The sequence below is a fragment of the Cnephaeus nilssonii genome (assembly GCF_951640355.1).
Source record: "Cnephaeus nilssonii genome assembly, chromosome: 8".
Taxonomy (NCBI): Eukaryota; Metazoa; Chordata; class Mammalia; order Chiroptera; family Vespertilionidae; genus Cnephaeus; species Cnephaeus nilssonii.
In genome coordinates, this window is record NC_137079.1 from 40,962,162 (window position 1) to 40,977,658 (window position 15,497).

General features: G+C 45.0%; 1 protein-coding gene across 5 annotated transcripts in view; it reads right to left on the minus strand.

Moving 5' to 3' along the window:
• FARP1 (FERM, ARH/RhoGEF and pleckstrin domain protein 1) overlaps positions 1 to 15,497 on the minus strand; it is a gene marked incomplete at its 3' end in the record, with an annotated part of 283,703 nt that overhangs the window by 80,333 nt on the left and 187,873 nt on the right. For all 5 annotated transcript variants that reach the window (XM_079779461.1, XM_079779459.1, XM_079779457.1 and 2 more), the window contains exons 4-5: positions 5,349 to 5,391; positions 1,708 to 1,786 (exon numbers count right to left, since the gene is read on the minus strand). In XM_079779461.1, the coding sequence (XP_079635587.1) occupies positions 1,708 to 1,786; positions 5,349 to 5,391 (122 nt within the window). The remainder of the gene's footprint in view (positions 1 to 1,707; positions 1,787 to 5,348; positions 5,392 to 15,497) is intronic.

The following is a 15,497-nucleotide window of genomic DNA, read 5'->3' on the forward strand; positions in this document are numbered from 1 at the left end:
GTCGAGTAGGTGTCTCAAACACAACCTTGCAGAAGCAAGCTCCTAACTCTCTTCGCTCCCAATCCTCTATTTCCCTCCACCCATTCCATTTACTCATCACCAACACCCAGCCAGTTGCTTCAGTCAAATCTAAGCATTTCCTCTACTTCCCTCAGTCTCCATCCCCAACACACTACCCAGATGGATGGACCCCACCTCCAGCAAGGACTGCAAATGCAGCCACACATCCCCATTTCCACTCCTACTGCCTCCTCTGCCACCATCATCTCAGCCTGGGTGATGGCAATCGCTTCCTCACTGGATTCCCTGCTGTCATCCTCCCCACAACATCCACGTGGCAACTAGTCTTTCAACAATAAGTACATTCGGGCCTCTGTCCCACCTCACTGCACTTCGCTCTCACTGTTCCTGCCATGCGGAGCACGTTTTTGATTGACACCTGTCACTTGTTCCAGCCTTGGGCACTGCCTACTTGGAAAGGTCTCCCTCCGAAAATAACTGACAGATCCTCGTTATTTCCTCAGAGAGGCACCCCAGACTAACCAATCTGAAATCGTCACCCAGTCACCTTCTATGCCATCATCCTACTTCAATGACCTAAATAAAGAGCCCTACCATTATCTGATTTTGTTGTTGTTTATTTAATAGTTCTGTCTGTTCCCATGAGAGGCAGACTTGTTTTTTCATCACTACATCCCCAGTGCCTAGAACAATGCTTGTACACAGTGTACACACTTCACAAATCCTTTTGACTGAATATCTTCATCCCTTTCATAAATGATGGTCAGCCACCCAAGATATTGTGCTCTGTATCAGGAATGAGAGGCTGAGAAAGGTGCCATAGCCTTGGTCTGAAAGAGCTACGTCTTAAAAGGCAGCATGGCAAGAATTTGGCTGGTCAGACTAGTGTACTCCAAGGGAGTATACTGAAAAGGGAAGCATTTTATCTTCACGTGTTCCCACTGGGCTCTGACCTCCTTTAGAAACCCACGTGTTTGCCACAAATTATAAAGTCAGTGGTAGTAGTGATGATGATGACAATGACGGTGACGGTGATGATAATGGTTACCATCCATGGCGTCCCTCCTGGGTTCCAGCCATTTGATGTGTAATAATGCTCATCCTCACAACAACCATAGCCAGGCCAGCCTTAGTCACACTGACACAGAGGAACTGAGACGGGCGCAGAGGGACCAAGTGACCGGCCAGTCCCGCAGCTATCAAAGGCAGGACTGACGCCGAAGCCGACCAGGCTCACGCTTCTCCCATCGGCCAAGCTGCCAAAGAAACCGACCACAGTTCCTGTCCTCCCACCCAGGACAGCAATGAAGAGAAACCCTGAGGTAACATCTTGGTTTCCCAGGAGGGATTCACTTTCCCAAACCATCTTGTGATAAGATAAAGAGGGAAAATATGGCAGTAACAGGGTTAAGTCTGATCCACTTCATCACTTCTCGGCCTTTTGGCTAAGATCAAGTGTAGAAACCAGGCTTTAGGGAAAACGTGGTACTTACCTGCCCCCATGTTTGTAAGCATAACTAAAAAGCGGGGAGGGTGGGGGGTTGGGGGGTAAACTGTTAAGCACAGAGTGGATGCTGGTGAAGGCTGGTTAAGTAGACTTTGAGAAAATGTTAATCAAACGGACTTAGAGCATGAACTTGCGCTCCTCCTCGGCACCCCATTGTAATAAACAGCCAAACCACTAACCTTGTGAGTTCTTCTTGGAGTTGCGTGTGGTCAGGTGGAAAGAATTTCACCACAAACCTAACAACAACATGCTTTGGCCCTAAAGAAGGAGGGGGGAAAAAAAAGCAGTTATTGATTTCTGTTTCAAATGCATTTAAGGAAAAGATTTTCTGAGGTCTATTATCTAAACTAATAATAGACAAATATGCAAATTGACCGCACCTTCGCTACACCAAAGCCACACCCACTAGCCAAGCCACGCCCACCAGCCAATCAGGACAAATATGCAAATTATCCCAACAAAGATGGCGGCTAATTTGCATATCGAGACAGCGTAGAAAGAAGCCAAGAGCTGCAGAAGGGAACAAAGCTGCAGAGAAGCAAGCAAGCCGGGGGGAGGAGAAGGGAGGAGCGGAGGCGGGGCCGGGGGAGAAGGAAGTTGAGCAGGCGAGGCCGGGGGAGAAGGGGCGGGGCCGGGAGAGAAGGGAGGAGCGGAGGCGGGGCCGGGGGAGAAGGGAGGAGCGGAGGCGGGGCCGGGGGAGAAGGGAGGAGCGGAGGCGGGGCCAGGGGAGAAGGGAGGAGCGGAGGCGGGGCCGGGGGAGAAGGGAGGAGCAGAGGCGGGGCCGGGGGAGAAGGGAGGAGCGGAGGCGGGGTCGGGGAAGAAGGAAGGAGAGCGAGCTGGCGGAGAAGGCGGGGCGGGGGAGAAGGGAGGAGCGGAGGCGGGGCCGGGGGAGAAGGAAGGAGAGCGAGCTGGCGGAGAAGGCGGGGCGGGGGAGAAGGGAGGAGCGGAGGCGGGGCGGGGGAGAAGGGAGGAGCGGAGGCGGGGCGGGGGAGAAGGGAGGAGCGGAGGCGGGGCCGGGGGAGAAGGGAGGAGCGGAGGCGGGGCCAGGGAAGAAGGAAGGAGAGCAGGCTGGCGAAGTTAGAAAAGCAGGGGGGCTGGCGGAGATCACGGGGCGGGGGACAAAGGAGGAGAGCAGGCAGGGTGGGGTAGAGTGCAGCAGGAAACCCTATTGCAGGATATTTCCTGCAACGGGAACGCTAGTATACCAAATAATGAGACTCATTCCAAGTAGCCAAGAGTACACCCCAGCCACTGAACAACTAAATCACACTTTCACACTGTGGGGAAACAAATACCTGTTTTGTGTGTTTTTTGTTATTTTTTTTAACGTTTTTGTTTAAATTGATTTTTAGAGAGAGAGGGAGAGGAGAGGAGAGGAGAGGAGAGGAGAGGAGAGGAGAGGAGAGGAGAGGAGAGGAGAGGAGAGGAGAGGAGAGGGGAGGGGAGGGGAGGGGAGGGGAGGGGAGGGGACGGGAGGGGAGGGGAGGGGAGAGACACATCGATGAGAGAGAAACATCATTGACTGGCTGCCTCCTGCACACCCCTACTGGGGATTGAGTTGGCAACTCCGGCATGTGTCCTGACCGGGAATCGAACCAGTGACCTCTTGGTTTCTGGGTCAATGCTCAAGCACTGAGCCACACCGGCTGGACTTGTGTTGTTGTTTTTAAACTGTGACAAAGGTATCATCACATGGAGGTATTAGACTTTTTCTCTGGAGACTTCAATTGTACCCATGTTTGAAAGGCATTTTTCTCTTTTAAAAATTGTGCCTAATTAGCTGGTTCCGTCCAAGTACAAGTTTTAGATCATTTTAAAAGGAGATAATGAAAATGTAAATTAGTCATGTAATTTATTGTTTTTAACTATCTACAAGGTACAGCTGTTAATGTGTTCATCAAATATGTATATAGCACCTATATGCCAGATGCTCTCCTGAGGTGTGGAGAGAAACCTCAACAAGACCAGGCCCTGCCCCGCCACCGTCAGCCCAAGCCTGTTAAGTGCCTTATAAACTACATCGATGAGTTCAGACAAAATCAGGAAGCAGATCTGGAAGGGGTGGTCAGGGAGAGATGATGAAGGAGATGAATACATTCTGTTTTTAGAATTAAAACAGAACAAATAGATTATAAAATAAAATAATAATTTGTAATCTGAGACTGTTTGATGTACAAGCTACAATGCAAGGGCAATCTTATAGGTTCTGCCGTTTGGAATGATAGCAATGAGTTTATGTTCTATGAAATATAAGATACTACAGTGAAATCCCAATTTTAACAGTACTCGTATGTTTGCTCTACCTTGCGCTATCACAAAGACAGATGTTGTATCATAATTTCTATGTTAACACATTCAAATTTAGGAAAGAAACAAAAATAACACATCATAAGGCGAAGATGTCACCAACATACAAAAAATTAGGAGGAAGAAAACAAGGCACAGAAATACCGAAGCCAAGAGAAACTGGGATTTTCCTTAATCACCAAAAATTAACAAAAACCCTGGCATGTCAATTCTGGGTCACAAAATAACAATGAAAAATGGGGAAGATGGGGAGGCCACGCTATTTCCTCTCAGTTACTTTCACAGACAAGGGGATGAAAGGCGGGTGCTCAGACCCTTAGAGAACCTGACGTGAAGCAGATGCTGGCACTAAGTGAAAAGGACTGCTCTTCACACACGGCTAGTCACAGCCCACGGAGGTGAGCAGGCGCCCAGTGCTGGCCCCTGTCCTCACATCTGCTAATGTGCTAAGAGATTCCCTTCCACCATTAGCAGTTCCGCCACTCGTCTTTGCCGGGACAAAGGTCATCATTCTAGACTCTGTGCGACCTCCACCCACCAGGCCTGGGGCTTCTCTCTGTAATGTGTCTCCCATTGGATCACTGGCCAACCCCCCATAAACATTAAACAAACAATGGCGGTTTCCTTTTCAGCATCAATAATTGCTTAATTTAAATGACAGCTCAACATCAATTTCAATGGCATAAGGGCTATACAGGCACTGGGTGTCCATTTATTACATCCACATAAACGGCTGTAAGTGGCCCAGTGGGGTTTCTTAATGAGACAGAAAAGCAATCCCACAAGGTATTGTGTGCTGTGGGCTCAGCTAAAGAAATGGAGTTTTGTTACCATCCCCAGACTCTGCCCAGTCTCTGGCTGCAGTGAGGAACTATTTGGAGTGACTTGGAGAACGGAGCTTAGCTCTGAACTTGACCTTGGAACAGTGAGAGGGGAGGCAGGTCCAGTGCTGATGCATGATGGGAAGGGAGAGAAAAACCAAGTGTTCTCTTCCCGTCCTCCTCTCCTAGACCCTCTTTAATCTTTTCTCCAGCACAGGGTCTAAATGCAAGCCAGGCTCCCTCCAGCGCTGTTTACCATTCAGAAATTCAGAAACACACAAGCTTGCATCCTGATTTCACAGGCTTTGAAGAGGCAGACAGAAAACCTTACACCAATTTATGAATAAACGGCTCCACTTCCCTCCCCCCCCCTACCCCCCCTGCAAAAGTGACAATAAGAAACCCGGGTTCAGGCAAGGCAAATCTATTATGGCTTAGTAGCATGGTTTAGTTGTTAATCAAAACCATATTTGATTTTCCAAGCAAAATTTTGATTACCAAACTGTTATATATTAAAATTGCAGAACACATTTTAATAGTACATGGGTTAGTGGATGATGAAAAGCAATTATGGGGTAAAATAAAAATCTGTATCACTAAGTGCTTGACGCCACAGGACAGCCGACGTCTAGACGAGGAAACTGTCTGGCTCGATGTTTAACAAAACTGTTACACTTACAGTGTATACTTACTTCTAATCTGCTTGACAATAGGTTTTAAGAGATCCAGCCACACCTACAAAAGGAAAAAAGAACAGATTGAGACACAAACTCTCAATGAACGAGTGTATTTTGAGTCTTTAACTTGGAACTGTTTAAAATAAAATTTTTGTGTACTGGAGGCTGTCCCTCTTTTCTCCAGAATTCCGTATCTGACATCATCCACCGCTTTCACAGGACAGATCCGAATTTGCTAACATTATCCCTAAGCTTCAAAATTAAGATCTCTCCTAGACTCAGTAAACTAAAAACTCTTCTACTCTCACTTGTACTTTGGTCACAGCGAGTCAGCAAATATTAATGTATGACTGCATGCCTGGCTGCAAGCTGAGTGAAATAGGCACGCTCCTTAGTGAAACAAAACACGTGTGTGTGTGTATGAACGGATCGGAAAGGGGATGGCTATCTATAGAATACCGCCTGGGCACCAGGCGCTATCCAGAAGCTATTTACCTCTAAGAACGAGGCCAGAAGGATTCCTGTTACCCAGGAGAGAAACCTGAGACGTGGAGAGGTTCAATAACTTGTCCCCGGTCTCTCAGCTCTGCAGCGGCAGAGCCAGGACTGAAAGAGGCCTGTCCAACTTCAAAGCCCAGACTCTTTTCACACGTACTCGCCTTGGCATGCAGTTTGAGTGGCAAAATTTCCGAGAGACTGAGAGCAGAGGGAGAGAGCGACATAGCAAGAGAGACCAGCTGCCCTTATTAATAAAGTACTTTAACCATATTATCCCATTTCACACATGCTTTTCTTTAAACTCGCCTTGAATTTGTGGCCATTTGAAAAGGGTTCTATGGAGGCTCATATTTACATATATGACAAAAACAAGGTTAATGTGCTTAATGTGAAGATGGTTTTATAAGTAAACTAGAGGCCCAATGCACGATATTCATGCAAGAATAGGCCTTCCTTCCTCCAGCTGGTGGCATCGCCTTCCCTCTGGCACCTCGGACCCGGGCTTCCCTCTGGCCGCCAGCAGGCACCCGGGACCTGGGCTTCCCTCGCAGCCCCGGCTTCGTCCGGAAGGACATGCAGTCTAATTAGCATATTACGCTTTTATTATTATATAAGATATGAGAACATTACAAAACTTTGCCAAGAACAACAGGTAATTGACGAAGAAAAAATGACAATGGCTAAGGAGAAAATTTTCAAATTCAGGAGTAATTTTCACTACAAATGCAAATTTCAATAACCATATACCATTTCCACCCATTAAACTTGTATCTAGATATGCCTGTGTGTGCATGGTGCTTGTAGTTTATAACACCCCAGGGTGCAGGGAGACTTACTCTGTTGGTGGATGTATGAATTGGTACAATGTTTCTGGAGACTAATTAGGGAATAATTATCTAGAGGCTAAAAAGTATTCTTACACATGCTCTGTCACCCAGTAATTCAACTTTGGGAAATTATGCACAAAAAGATTTATGTACAATGAGTGCTAATAGCATTTTTACAACAGTCAAAAATTTTACAATAACCTAAATAAATAAGTAAAATGGTCCACGTCTATATAACATTACCATGCAGGAATTAAAAATTATGTTCTTGATAAATACTTGTGCATGTGGGAAAATGTGTTTTGGAGGTTAAAAGATGGGTGAGTCTTGTTGTCTGCCTCTTAACCGCCTTTTGTATTATCCAAACTACCTTAAATAATCACTAAGAATTCTCATAAGGAAAATAACTAAAAATTTTAAGTTCCCACCTATTCACATTAAACTCCCCACCACCTTTTCAAATAAATAAGATTTTATAATGAAACTTTCATTTCTTTATTCCCCAGCCTACATCACTATCCTATAAGAGAAAAAAATAGTGGCATTAGTTGATTTAGAATCATCTCTCCTGTCAGACCCATAATCCTCAACCTTAAAAGAGAATAATCATTCAAAACAGCAATTATCATTTGCAAGATATATTCTTTTCCTCCTAAGAATCCTAAAAGATGAATGAGGTGACAAATGTTATCTTCCTTTGATAAAACAGATTCAGAGAACAGACGCCCAAAGTTGGAACTTAAACCCTGTTCTTCAAACTCATTTATTAATTCAACAAAATAGTACTGTGTCCCTATGCTAGGCTCTGCGGAATGGTGAGAAAAACCAATCATGGTCCTCACTTCATGGAGCTTATGGACTAGTGAGGCAGCAGACGGAAATCAAAAAGCCTTCCCAACAAAAATGAAGAACCTGAGACAAATGAATGAAAAGTGAAAGGGAGTCCCCGAGGACTCACAGTGTCTGGGATAGGGAAGTTTGACTCAGTCATGGGAGAAGCAGAGGTCGAGGGACTGTTCAGGGACCATGCCCCTGAACGTGACATTGTGCTGAGATCTGAAGGGGAAGAGAGTAAGGAGAACAGATGAGCACACACAGTAAAAATTTTTGTCTGGACGCCTGAGGTGAAAGGAAACCAACATGGCTACAGAGCAAGGCTGGAGGGTCAGGAAAGGGTCAGACCCCACAGAAGCCACGTTAAGATTCTTCATCCTTATCCTAAGAACAACGCAAAGGGTTTAAGCATGGGGCTGATCCAATCTGCTGTGAACGTTAAAAACATCAATCTGGCGGTGTGAGAACAGATAGGGGGAGCCAGAACAGATTCAGGCTGACCTGTTGCAATTGTCCAGGCAAGAGAGGATGGTATTTGGACCAGGAGGGCAGAAGTAGAGTTTGGAGAAAGTGGGGGGATTTAAGATAAATTTAAGAGGTAAAATCCAATGGGATTTACTGATAGACTGGATATGGTAGCTGAGGAAGGGGACAATGACCAGAATGACACCAAGATTTCTGCTGTCAGACCCATAAACCTCAACCTTAATGCCCTTGGATTTCATGAGGAAGAGACAGTGTGGAAATTGTGGGGCACGCTGGTCCAGAGCTCAGAGGAGGCCTGGGCAGGATATCTCCGTTCAGAAGCCGCCGCCACCTGACTCCGTGGAGGATAAGGTCGCCTCATAGAGTCCAGAGGATGGAACCCATGAGCACTGAGGATGCCTCCACCATGCAACAGCCAGGTGAAGCACATGAGGGTGGAAAGCAAGTAAGAAGAGAGTCATGTCATGGAAGCCATGGGAAGGTGGTGTTTCCAGAAGGCAGAACATCAAGAACTGCTGAAAGGTAAAATAAGATGACAACTAGAATATCTGATGGTCAGCTGACTCAGTGATGGGTCTGAAAGCACGGTGGGCGGTAAAGAGGCAGGAAGGATGAAGAGACTTTCCTTTTGAAGAAATTCTTTTCAATTACAGTTTACTCCCAATATCATTTTGTATTGATTTCAGGTGTACAGTATAGTGGTTAGACAATCATATTCTTTATAAAGTGTTCCCTCGATATTTCCAGTATCCACCTGGCACCATACAGTTATTGCAATATTATTGACAATAGTCCCTATGCTGTACTCTACACCCCCGTGACTATCTTGTAACTATCAATTTGTACTTCTTAACTGATGAACAGCTTTTTCAAGAAGCTCAGCTATGAAGGAGGAGGAAGACAAGAGACTAGGAGTACAGAGCGTAAAAAAAATCAAAATAAGGGCACTGTGTATTTGCTCGTTTTTAATAGGAAGGCCCTGGGTGCTTTCAAAAAAGGGGAGGGATTGAGACTATGAGCAAGAAGAGATAACCGATGTCCTAAAGCAGTGGTTGGCAAACTGTGGCTCGCAAGCCACATGCGGCTCTTTGGCCCCTTGAGTGTGGCTCTTCCACAAAATACCATGTGTGGGCGCGCATGTACAATGCGATTGAAACTTCAAGGTCCATGTGCAGAAGTCGGTTTTCGGCTCTCAAAAAAAATTTCAATCGTTGTACTGTTGATATTTGGCTCTGTTGACTAATGAGTTTGCCAACCACTGTCCTAAAGGACCTGAAATGACGTGAGAAGGTAGCTCTGAAACAGAGGGCAAGGGCCTGAGTTAGAAAGGAAAGCTCTTCCATTGCGGGGAGAGAGAAAGACAGAAAAGCTAATGACCAAAGCAGTTTATATTTCTGTGCTGGGAGGATAAGAAAGTTCCTTTTCGAAGCCTTCTGTTTCCCCTGTAAAATCTGAGAGCTGGTGGACTGAGGCAAGTGGAGAAGTGATGTTGCATGAGACACTGAGTAACCGGGGAATTCCAGTGGGATTCCCAGGGCTGCGGAGCGCCCACTCATGCACCTGCCACCCTGAGCTCTTTCGGCCTCCACGGCTGCCTCGGGAGAAGCATCTCTGAGACCTTTCACCATCGCCGACTCTGCCACAGAATCGGCCTAAACTCTGCAAACCGCTCAGGACAAAACAACTACGCTCTGGTAGCATAGTTGCCAATTTTATGAACTGTTTTAAAACATCTCTTCTGTTTTTGGCATTTCTGTGGAAAGCATCAAATACAAGCATCGATTTGAGCCAACTGAGCATGTGGTTTTAGAACATGTCGGTCTAGAAACATCAGACTGGCCCAAATTAGTCCACTTGGTTGCGCTCTGCAGCAACGATGCCACAGGGCATCGATCACATCACAGCTGGCCTGGGTGAGAACACGAAGCCTCGAGAACCTATCCAGTCACCAGTTAGATTGACAGTTGCAGAGCGGAGAGAAAAGGTCTTGCACACACAAGACTAAATCTACTACAAATGGGTGAGCTGGAAGGAGCTTCTCTTATTTCTAAGAAGAAAAATAGGGTTGTTGCTTGACTAGCGTTAAAGCACTGTAGTTTGATATATGGGGAGGGCTACTGGGAAGCATATGAATTGAATCAGATCACGTTAGACAAATCACTTGTTCACTCAACCTAAGTGGAACAGAAACAAGCTCCAGATGAGGTAAAAAGGTGACAAAGCACCACAGTCTTCCTTTCCCTGCCCACAGATCGCTAGAGGGTCATAGCTGTAATGATGTATCTCAAACCCCACCCTTCATCCTTTCAACCAAGCCACGTGTCCCTGCCCTCTCTAAACCACACCACTGAGCATCAGAGCTCAACTGCACAGCCACAGGGATGTGCAGGGATCTGGCTGTAAAGGGATCTGGTTAAAATGAATGAACTTCTAGAAAGGTCATTCCCAGTGAGTTGGACTCACCAAATCAAGGACATTTTCCCCACTGAGATTTGAAGGTCTATGGCAGTGATGGGCAACCTTTTGAGCTTGGTGTGTCAAACTTCGCCAAAAAACTGAGCATAACTCGGGTAGTGTGTCACTTTGAGGATTTCGCAAATGTTTCATCCTCGGCATGCGGCCGCCTCAGCGGCCGCGTGTCATCAGAAATGGCTACGCGTGTCAGTGCTGACACGCGTGTCATAGGTTCGCCATCACTGGTCTATGGGAAGAGTTTGCTAGGGCTGCCATGACAAAGTACCACAGACAGGCAGGCACGGACAACAGGCATTGATTTCCTCGCACTTCTCTGGAGGCACAGGGTGTTGCAGGTTCAGTGTCTTCCGAGGCCTCTCATTGGCTTACAGGTGGCTGCCTTCTGGCTATGTCCTCACATGGTCTTCCCGCTGTGAATGCACGCCCCTGGTATTTCCCGGGTATCTCCAAAATTCTTCTTCTTAAAATGGTACCAGTCAGATAAGATTAGGGCCCACACTAACAGCCTCATTTTAACTTAATCACCCCTTCAAAGGCCCCGCCTTCAAGAATAGTCACATCCTGACATACTGGGCATTAGAGCTTCAACATACAAACTTTTTTTTGGGGGGGGGGAGGGTGTCACAATTCAGTCTGTAAATGCTATCTTCCACAATTTGATTTCAACACAGCTTTCCAGCCTCCACGTCCCCAGCTTGCATACATTTTATTCAGGCTCCCTCTCTTCCTCCCATCCCCTGTTAATATCACTTTCCCCTTTGGAATGCGCTCTCTGCACTGAAACACTGTTTGGTGAGAAGAAATGGTTTAATGCCTGGGTATCAAAGGCAAGGCAACATGAGTCACTATTCCCAAAGCCGTTCTCTTCTTTCCCTTGATAACTGTTTGCCCCTATTATTTTGATGAGTGACATTTTAGGGTGGATTTTGTAGGCAACTGAAATATCTGAGGTATTTTGGAAAGAGTCCTACTAAAAGAGATTCATTTATATATATTAGACAGCGGGTAGGGAAAAGAGACTGCTTCTTAAGCACCTACTGTGTGCCAGGCACCGGACAGGTGCTTTATACATTCTCATTTAATATTCATAACAATATGGTCATTTTACACAGGAAGGAAGACAAACTCAGAAAGCTTATTAACTTGCCCAAGGCAACATAGCTGGGGTTCAACATGAAGCCCATTTGACTCTAAACCTGTGCTTTATATGTAACAAAATATCCTATCCCTCAAAAAGCTAAAGGACTCAACAATAGTTCAGCTCTCCTCTTCAGGTTTAAAAATCAAAACTGCATGTAACAAAAATATTTCATCATCAACTAAAATGTATACAGGAACCAGATAATATAGTTTATAGAAAATTATTCAGTATCTAGAATTCATTGCAATACCTTAGTCTTTCTTCAGACTGACTCCCAGAAGAAATAACTTTATTTTGAATTTTTGTTTGTAATCATTTGTTTGAATGTAATTTTCATATTAATCTTAATTATTTTATTAATTTTACATTAGTCTATATTTGAAAGATATGTAAAGTGTGGCTTTCATTTTAAAACCTATTAGGGGTTTCTGATTCTGGTCAAAATAGAGTAAGAGGAACTGGATCTTCCTACATGAAATACACACCGAGGGGCTGGGGATGGGAGGGGGGAAAGGAAACAATCAATACTTAACACAACAGATCTGAATACTTGGGGCGCCAGGCAATGAGGAATAGTGATTCCCCGAGACAGAACAAAATAATCAGGAACCCTACAGTGTCCCAGCCTTCTGCCTTGAGCAAGTTTCTAGACTGTGGTGCAGGGAGGAAGAACCTGGCAAAACCACGAGTTAAAGAGATGGGGCTGAGAGTGCAGAAACCAAGGTAGTGAGCGTTCACAGGAGAGCCCCAATGAGTAGAAAAGCTCTCTCTAGAAAGAGCGTTTAGGAGAGTGCTGAGGCTTACCCTTGAGTAACCAGCTTAATATTGATCACACATGCTTATGAGAAAATACCCAAGACTGGGGGAAATAACCTATGAAGAGATTAGAGGTTAACACTGCCTTGGTGTTCACATAGGGCCAGGAACACTACCTATTCTCACCAGGCAGATTGGAAGACCTCATGATTCATGAACTTTGGGTAGAGTACTGAAGAGGCATTCCTAGCAACAGGAAATAATTTACCCCATACTGTACACTACACCAGTTCCACCTAACAAGTCTTAAAAGCCAGATCTGGGAGGACTAAGTTGTTTCCAAATAACTTAAGTGCATCCCAGAACACTCAATACATTTTATAGAAATACAAAACTATTAAGCACTCAACAATGTAAAATTCACAATATCTGACATCCAATAAAGAAAATCAACAGGCCCAGCCGGAGTCAGAGTGACTCAGTTGGTTGGGACATTGTCCTGTGCACCGAAAGGTTGTTGGTTCAATTCCCGGTCAGGGCACATACCTGGGTTATGGGTTTGATCCCTGGTTGGGGAGCCAGCCTATCGATGTTTCTCTTTCACATCAACGTTTCTCTCTCTCTCTCTCTCTCTCTCTCTCTCTCTCTCTCTCTCTCTCTCTCTCCTCCTAAGCATGTGCCCCTCCAGAATTCATATGCTGAAGACCTAACCCCAAGGTGACCGTATCTGGAGATAGGGTCTTTAAAATGTAATTAAGGTTAAATAAGGGCATTAGGATGGGTCCCTGATCCAATAGGACTGGGCCTTTATTAAGAAGAGGAAAATCTCCCCCCACCCCCACATGTGAGGACAAAGTAAGAAGGTGGCCATATGCAAGTCAGGACGGGGCTCATCACCAGAATCGGACCAGGCTGGTACCCTGATCTCAGACTTCCAGTCTCCAATACTGTGAGAAAGAAATGCCTTTTGTTCAAGCCACCCAGCCTATGGTATTTTGTTATGGCAGCCCAGCTAAGACGCCTACCAATGGCAAACTTTTCTTCTGGCATGGAGAAGAATATATAATCAACAAAAAGATGCCAGCCTTCTTCCTGAGCTTTACCAATACTTACTGATTAGAAATTAGAACTGTTTTATCAAGTTACTAAGCAATGTAGCTTTAATAAAAGAATAGTAGGCCAACATCACTGGTTTCTGAGCTTGAATGGCAAGCATAAAACACAACAGATAACTGAGTGCCTACTATGTACCAGAAATCCTGCTGAACTCATGACTGTAAAGTACCAGTGTTAATCCTTAAGGTAACCTTGTACAACTGTCATTATTAATCCCAGAAGTTCAGAATCTACCCAGCTGCTAAACAACAGAGCACATGTTTAAATGGAGATTTATAGAACACAATGCAGAGCTTTTCCCACTATCTTCAACAGGCTAATAAGATAAATTTTAATTATACACCCATCTCAGCAGATGAGGTGTGTGCAGCCATTTGAGTTGGAGGAAGGTAGCCAAGTGTGGCAGAGAGCGCTTACACTGAGGCAGATCCACATGTGCATCCTGGTTATCAACCTGGGTTTCCAGTTCATTGTTAACTAGTGGGCAAGTGACCTCTCTGATTGTGCTCACTTTGAAATGTGAGTGATAAAATACCTACCTCGGGCTAAGTGAAATAAGCCAGTGAAAGATAAATACCACATGATCTCACTCATTTGTGGAATATAAAGAACATTATAAACTGTTGAACAAAAATAGAGATAGAGGCAAAGAAGCATCCAACAGACTGTCAAACTACAGCGGGAAGGCAGGGGAGGGTTGGGGGGCTAAGAGATCAACCGAAGGACTTGTATGCATGCATATAAGCATAACCAATGGACACAAGACACTGGGGGGAGGAGGGGGGAGGGCAAGTGCGGAGGTCAATGGGGAAAAAATAAAGGAGACATATGCACTACTATCTGTAATACCTTAAACAATAAAATAAAATTTAAAAAAAGTAAATAAAAATAAACAGGCAGTCTCCCCCTGCCCCCCCTCCAAAAAAATACAACAAATTGTGAAGTCACAAATAAAATGAACCTTCTGAGAAGTTAGATGTGATCTGGGTAGCAGCAATAAACTTATCTATCTAAAGATGGCAATAGTTAAAAACAAACAAACCTACCTCGGAGAAATATAAAGCAGAGATTGGCAAACTGATACCCATGAGCCAAATCCAGCCTACCACGTGCTTTGATACAGCCTATAAAAACTCTATAAAATTCAAACATCCATGCCCATAAGTAAACTTTTATTAGAACACAACCACACTCATTTGTTTAGATACTGTCTGTGGCTGCTTTGTGCTGCAGTGGCAGAGCTGGGTAGTTGCCATAGAAACAGTAGCACCTGCAAAGCCTGACATATTTACTTCCTGGCTCTTTTTGCAGATGCCTAATATGAAGGGGAAATGAGATATATTTAGGTTTATGGCAGAGTCCGCAGCACACAGAAGCTCAAGGACAGTTAGCTGCCTGAGTCCACCCCAGAGGCAACCTAATGTCTTTCTGGGCTTTTACCAGGCAGGTACCAATTAGCTGGCATATTAAGTACAGGGTCTTGATTCCTAGGATCAATAGTGTTTCTACCATGGGAAGACCAATCAATTTTTTTAAAAGCTGATTAAAAAGACTTCTCTGCTCCTGCAGGGCAATCTCCTGGGGATGGCTGCCTGGGCTCAAGGGCAACAGCAGGCCAAGCTCACATGTAAGTGCAGCAATCAGCTCCATCAACTGACAGGCCTGAACAAGTCTAGTTCAGGGTAGACCATAATTGATTCCTTCCTAATTATCACCAGTGTATTTCCAATCTTGAGAAACACATCTCAGACCAGGGAAGAGCACTCATGCCCCCTTAGCTTTTTAAAGCCTTATAATAAAGAATGCTCTGATGTGGCTATTTTCATGATAAAAATGATGAGAAAAGGGGCAGAAGGCTGGGATGGAACGCAAGTTGCCTGAGTTTACCACCTAGGGACAAAGGTCCATAACCTTGTACGTCAGAGACTGTGGGGTTTCCCACATATCACACACAGATAAAGGGGCAAAAAGCGTTGTGACAGTCCACACTTGGGCATTTGAGGCCAATCATGCTTCCTCTTACTTTGGCAA